The sequence below is a fragment of the Eufriesea mexicana genome, unplaced genomic scaffold (assembly GCF_001483705.2).
Source record: "Eufriesea mexicana isolate 0111107269 unplaced genomic scaffold, ASM148370v2 scaffold1523, whole genome shotgun sequence".
In the NCBI taxonomy this organism is placed as follows: Eukaryota; Metazoa; Arthropoda; class Insecta; order Hymenoptera; family Apidae; genus Eufriesea; species Eufriesea mexicana.
Window position 1 is genome coordinate 189,977 of NW_016909723.1, and position 6,978 is coordinate 196,954.

Sequence of the window (6,978 nt, forward strand, 5' to 3'; positions counted from 1 at the left end):
CTTCTTTCCTTTCCTCCCCCATCCTCACCTATTCTCCCCCACCCACATTCTCTTGCTCTCTTTCTTTCTTTCTTGCTCAATCGTTTACTCTATCTTATTTCTTTATTTTGTATTCGCTTGTTTTCCACCTATTTACCTGTATAGGTTCGAGTGTTTGGACTTAGTTTAGTCATAAGAAGGAACTCACCATTGGCGGTATCCTCGCCACCGTGGAGGTTGATGTTATCTCGATAACTTTAAGACGTTGGACGTTCTACGTTGCGCGATGAAAGAGAAGGTAAACGCGGAATGACAGTAAAAAAAAAAAAAAGGATAAAGATAGCAAAAAAAATGAGTAACGAAGAGAGGGTAAGAGAGAAAGGGTTGTATAGAGTAGTAAAAGACAGAAAGATAAACGAATAGGTAGGAAGGGGTTAGGAACGGAATCAAAGAAGGGATGAGCTATCACTGTCGTAGTAGAGGGGTGTGAGATCACGGTACCCACCCTTCCCGAACGCAAATAATTCGTAAGTGGTCACTTGTGAAACAATAAGAGGTAACCCTATCTAACGATCAACGTCGTATAATAGAATCTAAAACACCTGACAATTCACTGATAGAATACTTATAAAATTAAAGATTACGCGTCTGAAATTTCCGATATTTCGCGCGAAATCCTCGCGGACGACGTAGCCATGGATACTGCAGGATCGGGTAAAAGAGGCGACTGCCCCGTTACCCACTACCCCTTCTTCTACGAATGCGCGCCCCTCGACCGAAAATGTCAATATCCTCTCTCGCTGCGCCCGCGATGCGCTCCATGTTACTCTGAACAGCCCTGTATGCGTTTTCCTATTCCCCTTCCCTTTCCTTCTCACAACCCCGACGACTCCGCCCCCTCGGCCCCCTTCACCTGTTCCTTCATTCTCCCGATTTTTTTCTCTCTTGTCACCTCTATCCCTTCCCAACAAAATCTTCCTCTTTTTATATCTCTCTAAATTTGCTTGTTTTTCACTCTTCTTTTCTTAGTTAGTCTGTTTGTCAATTACGTTTCTCCCCACTTTGTCCTATTAGCAAGTAAGCAGGGATGTCACAGAAGGATCAACATTTTTTTTACAAAAATTTAGAATTTACATCTTACTTCCTTTTTCTTTCACTCTATTATCCTATACACTTTTCTGTTAAAAATCCTTACTCTCATCACTTTTATTTGTTTTTACATTTGATTGATTTTATTGGATCAACTACTCAATTATTTGGTAAACTCACCGTGAAACAAATGCAGGGTGATCGCTGTCACCGTCGTTGTCGTCGTCGCCGTCGTCGTCGTCGCCGTCGTCGTCGTCGTCGTCGTCGTCGTCGTCGTCGCCGTCGTCGTCGTCGTCGTCGCCGTCGTCGTCGTCGCCGTCGTCGTCGTCGTCGCCGTCGTCGCCGTCGTAGTCGCTGTCGTGCCGATATACCAAGGTGTAACCATAGTGATTAGCGATCGATAACAGGCATGCGCATTGTCAAATTTACTCGTAAAACGAAAGAACCATCCTCGTTTCATTCTCTCGTATCAAATGATTCATTACTAATAAAGATTAACGAAACTACATTTCTGATGATTTTTGCGCTATATACACATACATACGCATTACTCACAGATAGGCATTACAGATATTTACCAATTAATTAAACATATTTGATAACATTAATTCAAATATATAAGAGATAAACATTTAAACATTTGATTCAACGATAATGTATGCCTATGATACACATATACACAACTATAAAATCATATGCTTAGTTTTTAAACTTACAAAAAATATAATGAAAACATAAAATATAATGCCATAAGCATATTTAAGAATAGAATAAAATATTAATATTATACGTCGTCGGTTATCGTTATACTGTACTTACCAAATAATTTTTTTCTTGTTTTAATAAACTTGAGTTCACAAACTTTGCTTGTTTCAACGTAACGCATTATACGTGACATCTGTAACAACAAAACTCTTTATTAGTAAATATGTTATTTTATACTAAATCGTGCAGTAAAAATAAACTTAAAATGCGGTATAAATTAATTATAGAAAGAAAGATTTGAACTCATTTTTTTCCAATTTATTGTTTTCGATAACCTGAAACATTTAAAATAGTTCTTGTCAGAAGGAAGTTATAATGATTTCATAACGCGGTACAATTCAATTTTATATATCAGACAATAGAAATAAAAATATTTAAACGACACATTAGAGCAAGTCTATTCTTCCTTACTTGTAGTCACTTTATCTCGCACATTAAATATTACTAATGTTTTACACATATACTTACATACATATATTAAAGTATCAGAAAAAAGAAGATATGCAACATTAGCATTCAATTCATGTTGGATATATCGAGAAATTAATGTCTGACGATTTTCTTGTGAAAAAATGCATAAAATACATTTGTTAAATTATCAATTTCAATAACATCATGTATGAGCTTATGTTGACAAATTTTAAAAGAGATTTTTAATAGTGCTACGAGACAAATTAACAGAATCGTTTGAACGTAACCTATTTTTTAAATTTCACATTGTTCAGTGTTCAATTGAAATCAGTTTAGAACAATGTTAAAGAGAATAACATTAAATTTTAAATCAAATATTGAAAGCATTCATTCACGTTTTTTTAGTAATCTGTCATTAAAATGTAAAGAGAATATTGAGGACAAAATGCAAGCTTGGCAAATTCATTCATATGGTGGTTTAGAAGAGTTAAAACTTTCAACTATCAGAATTCCAGTAATCGCTAGACCAACAGATATTCTTGTGAAAGTTGAAGCATCTAGCGTAAATCCTATAGATATTGCTATGACAAGTATACAATATATTATGCTAATTATATATTCTTTGCAACTTAAATATTAAACATTTAACACCATTATTGAATTTTTTTGTATTAGGAGGATATGGTGCTGTAATTCTAAATTTAAAGAGAAAAGCAAGAAATATTACTAGTGGACAATATGATGAATTAGAATTACCATTAACTTTAGGAAGAGATTTTTCAGGTATAATAGTTTCGAAAGGACACAGTGTTGGAGAAAAATTAAATTTGGGTGATAAAGTGTGGGGTGTGGTCCCTGTGGAACAACAAGGTTGTCATGCTGGTTATGTAGTTGTTGATAATACGTTGGCAAGTAATAGATTAATTAGTAAATATTAGAATAGATAACAATAAAACATGTAAAATATAAATCAAAATGATATTCATTCATTTTTAGGTCAGTCCAAGACCTACAAATTTATCATATATAGAGTCTGCAAGCATATTATATGCAGGTCTCACAGCATGGTCTGCACTGTGGATTACAGGTGCATTATGCTATAAAACCTCATTATCCATGAGAAGAAGTAACAGAGTTCTTGTATTAGGTGGTTCAGGAGGTGTAGGAACATTGGCGATACAACTTTTAAAAGCTTGGAACATGCATGTATGCCATTTATGCTTATGATAAGACTTATTACTCCTATTCAATATAAAACAAAATCAAACTGATCTAGGTTATTACTACGTGCAGTAGTGATGCTGTAAATTTAATACAAAAACTAGGAGCTGATGTTGTAATTGATTATAAATTAGATGATGTTGATTCAAAAATTATAGCAGAGGGACCGTATGTAATTCACTTATTAACTTTCTTTGTATACAAAATCTACCTATGATATAAATTTTATTGATTTCCAATTTAGTTATAATATAATTTTGGATTGCGCTAATCAGGGACCAGATCAAATACGATTAAAAGGTTACCCTCACTGTACTTATATCACTTTGAATTCTCCATTACTAAGAAATACTGATCAACATGGATTGATTGTGGGTACAGTAAAAAATGTAGGAGAACTGGTGAAACATAACATGTCAATCATTGAAAATAAAAGTACAGTGAAGTGGGGATTTTTTACACCTTCCAAAACAGGAATCAAAACACTTAAAGAATTTGTTGAAAGTGGAAAGGTAGTATCTATGTTTCTATGTAGTTTCAATTCTTTTTAAAAAAAAGCTTGTATATTATTTCTTTTCCATTCTCAGGTGGTTCCTGTGGTTAAAAAAGTATATCAATTTCAAGATTTACCACTAGCATATGATAGAGTAACTCAAGGTCATTTACGAGGTAAATTAGTTATTGATATGAAATAGTATTATTAGTAAGGATTTACACAATCTCAATAGTCATTATTCAATATGTAATTTGTATGTAATTTATTTTCAAATAAATATTCATTTTACATTATAATTCATGTATTCTCTTTATTGATTCATTTATGCAAATATTATTTTTAAATCCAACTTTGTTCTGAATTTCATGCCAAGATTCACTAGCTATTTCCATTGCTTTTTCTCTACCATCTTCCAAAATTTTTTGCAAATAAATTGGTTCCTTAATTAATCTTAAATATTCTTCACGTATTGGAGTTAACTTTTCTACAATTAAATCTGCCAGCACCAATTTATATCTGTAATATATAAATAATATAATGGAAAAAAAAAGAAAAATAATTTAATAGCTTATCTATAATGACTAAGGAAAAAAGGAATTCATTTTTTAATGTACATACTTGCCAGTATCAAGTCCTTCTGCTTCAGAACATATTTGATTTGTTGATTTTCCAGTAAGTAATGAATGTAATGCAACCAAATTTGAAACACCAGGTCGAGTTTTTGGTTCATAAGATACCTTTGACGTACAATCAGTAACTGCTACTTTTATTTTCTTTACTAATACATCAGGTTGGTCTAATATACCCAATCTGCTTCTTGGATCTTGACTAGACTTTGACATTTTCTTTGAAGGATCACGAAGTGACTTTATTCGTTCGCCTGCATTTTCTGCAACATGTGCTTTATTTGAAACAGATACATAAACAATATAACACATGCAGACATGCAGGTGCCTATTATATACTCTTATTTTAAAGTAAGCAAAAAACAAAAAAATTACCAGTAACTAAAGCATGAGGCACAGGAAAAGTATCTCCATATATTTTGTTGAATTTAATGGCTAATTCTTGTGCTAATTGAATATGTTGAATTTGATCTTGTCCTACAGGAACATGTGTTGCTCTGTAATATACATGAAATATTCTCTTTATGAAATTAATTTCAATTATTTCATACAATCCATTAATGTTCTAAAAAAGTTATAATGCATCATTAAGAAACATGAATTTTGCTACTTTTGTATATAAAATACTTACTTATATAGCAATATATCAGCAGCTTGTAGAACAGGATAAATATATAAACTTAGGGGAACAACCTTTAGTGTTTGTCTTTTTTCTTTGAATTGAGGCAAACGGGCTAATCTTGCTAAAGTTGTTATGGAACTCAAAACCCAGCATAGTTGTGTATGCATAGGTACAGTAGATTGTTGAAATAATATGCTCTTCTGTGGATCAATACCACAAGCTACCAATGTTGCCGTCATTTTAAATATATTATCATTCATCTCTTTAGAATCCTATGATTAACATTTACTTTCCTTTTCTTTTCTTTTGTATGTTTTTATTTGTAATTATACCAAATTTTGTTATACTTTCACTATTAGATGTAAAATACAAATTCAATAAAATCTTACATGTGATAAGGTAATAGAATGCATATCCACAATACTCCAAATAACATTTTCTTTACTATCCTGAAGTTGTATCCATTTTTGTATAGCACCAAGATAATTTCCCAAATGCAAATTTCCAGTTGGCTGAATTCCCGAAAATATTCTCTTTGAATAATTACATATAAAAACCTATAATTATTTTCATAACATGTACAAAATATATAATAGAAAATCTTGGCTATAATGGAAATTAACCTTCTGATTATATTCTTTCATAGTTGCATATGTAGAACTAGTGTTTTGGAGTATATTAATATTCTTTAATCTTCTAAACATTTTTGATAAATTATAATATCTAATTGGATTGTTATATACGCACTGTTAGACTGTTATTGTTGAATTGTTGGGTTATTGGATAAATCGAAATTAGTACAATATACATGTAACACCAAATTAAGTATATTGCATATATGCTTTTACTTATATACATATATCTGGTCTCTATATGCATATAAGTAGAAAATAGTTGAATTTATGCTTACAGTTTGCGGGAATTTTAAAAAAGATATATATGAAATGAATCGAACCGTTAATCTAATTATTATTCTATTATTTCACAATTATATAAATTTATCATAATTTTATTCTAATAAATGTATTACATTCTCATTTTACATAGTTCATATATATATATGGAATAATTATAACGATGGTACGAGATACAAAATATTATATAAGTCTATACTGTATTTGCCTGTACATATATATGATTGGAGATCGTAACAATCAGATTTCCTGAGTATTTTGTATTTAGTTTTCAAAATATATTTTTCTCGGTATACATTTTACTCTGTTTTCAAATAATAAGATTATCACTAGTGTAAACGAGAATAATAAATATTTATCAAAATTGATTTTAAAGTTATTTTGTTCTTTATTAATATATAATCTTACAATTAGATCGAATATTATTATGATCAAGTGTACCTTATGTATATCTATGATACAGCTATTGAACTTACTCTTCCATTTAGTAAACCTAGTAAACTTTTGCGATGTGATTTTCTCCTGGAAATTATTTTTGTTTAATTCTTTTACCGCTAGATGGTGTACCTTGCCTAAAACTTTCCGAACTTCTACATGCCCTTCAAAAAAGAATTTGCATCCTAGATGTTGTACAGCTGATATTGTAGTGTTGTATACAGCAGTACCTTTTTTTTACGTCTGTTAGTTATAAAAAATTGATCATAAAAGAATATTAAAAATACTTAAAGGTTTATGTTGTATTTATTAATAATAGTGTTTTGTCATTGTGTTAACATGATGATACATTTAAGGAAAATGTATTTTAAGTAAATTATTCAGTACCATTGTATGGATGATAAACGTATCGACAAGTTA

At 30.9% G+C, this 6,978-nt stretch overlaps 3 protein-coding genes across 6 annotated transcripts in view; 1 reads left to right on the plus strand and 2 right to left on the minus strand.

The window, feature by feature from the left end:
* The window catches only part of sif (guanine nucleotide exchange factor still life), a 26,083-nt gene extending 24,775 nt beyond the window's left edge, over positions 1 to 1,308 (minus strand). For all 4 annotated transcript variants that reach the window (XM_017901431.1, XM_017901429.1, XM_017901430.1 and 1 more), the window contains exon 1: positions 1,249 to 1,308. The gene's annotated coding sequence lies outside the window, so the exon portion shown is untranslated. The remainder of the gene's footprint in view (positions 1 to 1,248) is intronic.
* A 1,351-nt stretch (positions 1,309 to 2,659) lies between these two features.
* LOC108548490 (reticulon-4-interacting protein 1, mitochondrial) lies at positions 2,660 to 4,160 on the plus strand. The gene is made up of 6 exons (XM_017901433.1): positions 2,660 to 2,834; positions 2,920 to 3,152; positions 3,241 to 3,450; positions 3,521 to 3,633; positions 3,710 to 3,977; positions 4,053 to 4,160. The coding sequence occupies exons 1-6, from the start codon at positions 2,690 to 2,692 to the stop codon at positions 4,158 to 4,160; spliced, it is 1,077 nt and encodes a 358-aa protein (XP_017756922.1). The 5' UTR covers positions 2,660 to 2,689.
* Positions 4,161 to 4,251: 91 nt separating this feature from the next.
* TrpRS-m (Tryptophanyl-tRNA synthetase, mitochondrial) lies at positions 4,252 to 5,941 on the minus strand. Its single transcript, XM_017901318.1, has 6 exons — positions 5,833 to 5,941; positions 5,599 to 5,766; positions 5,219 to 5,481; positions 4,963 to 5,084; positions 4,580 to 4,850; positions 4,252 to 4,477 (listed from the first exon to the last, which is right to left on the minus strand). Exons 1-6 carry the CDS (start codon positions 5,911 to 5,913, stop codon positions 4,252 to 4,254), a joined length of 1,131 nt encoding a protein of 376 aa, XP_017756807.1. The 5' UTR covers positions 5,914 to 5,941.
* Between the last annotated feature and the right edge of the window lie 1,037 nt (positions 5,942 to 6,978).

Bases quoted from the DNA above. Each gene is read 5' to 3' on its own strand.
- LOC108548490 (XM_017901433.1), top strand. From the start codon at position 2,690: ATGCAAGCTTGGCAAATTCATTCATATGGTGGTTTAGAAGAGTTAAAA. The intron at 2,835-2,919 runs GTATACAATATA...TTTTTGTATTAG, and splicing joins TATAGATATTGCTATGACAA to GAGGATATGGTGCTGTAATT. The intron at 3,634-3,709 runs GTATGTAATTCA...TTTCCAATTTAG, and splicing joins AAAATTATAGCAGAGGGACC to TTATAATATAATTTTGGATT.
- TrpRS-m (XM_017901318.1), bottom strand. From the start codon at position 5,913: ATGTTTAGAAGATTAAAGAATATTAATATACTCCAAAACACTAGTTCT. The intron at 5,482-5,598 runs GTAAGATTTTAT...TGTTAATCATAG, and splicing joins ATTCTATTACCTTATCACAT to GATTCTAAAGAGATGAATGA. The intron at 4,478-4,579 runs GTATGTACATTA...TATATATTACAG, and splicing joins GAAGGACTTGATACTGGCAA to ATATAAATTGGTGCTGGCAG.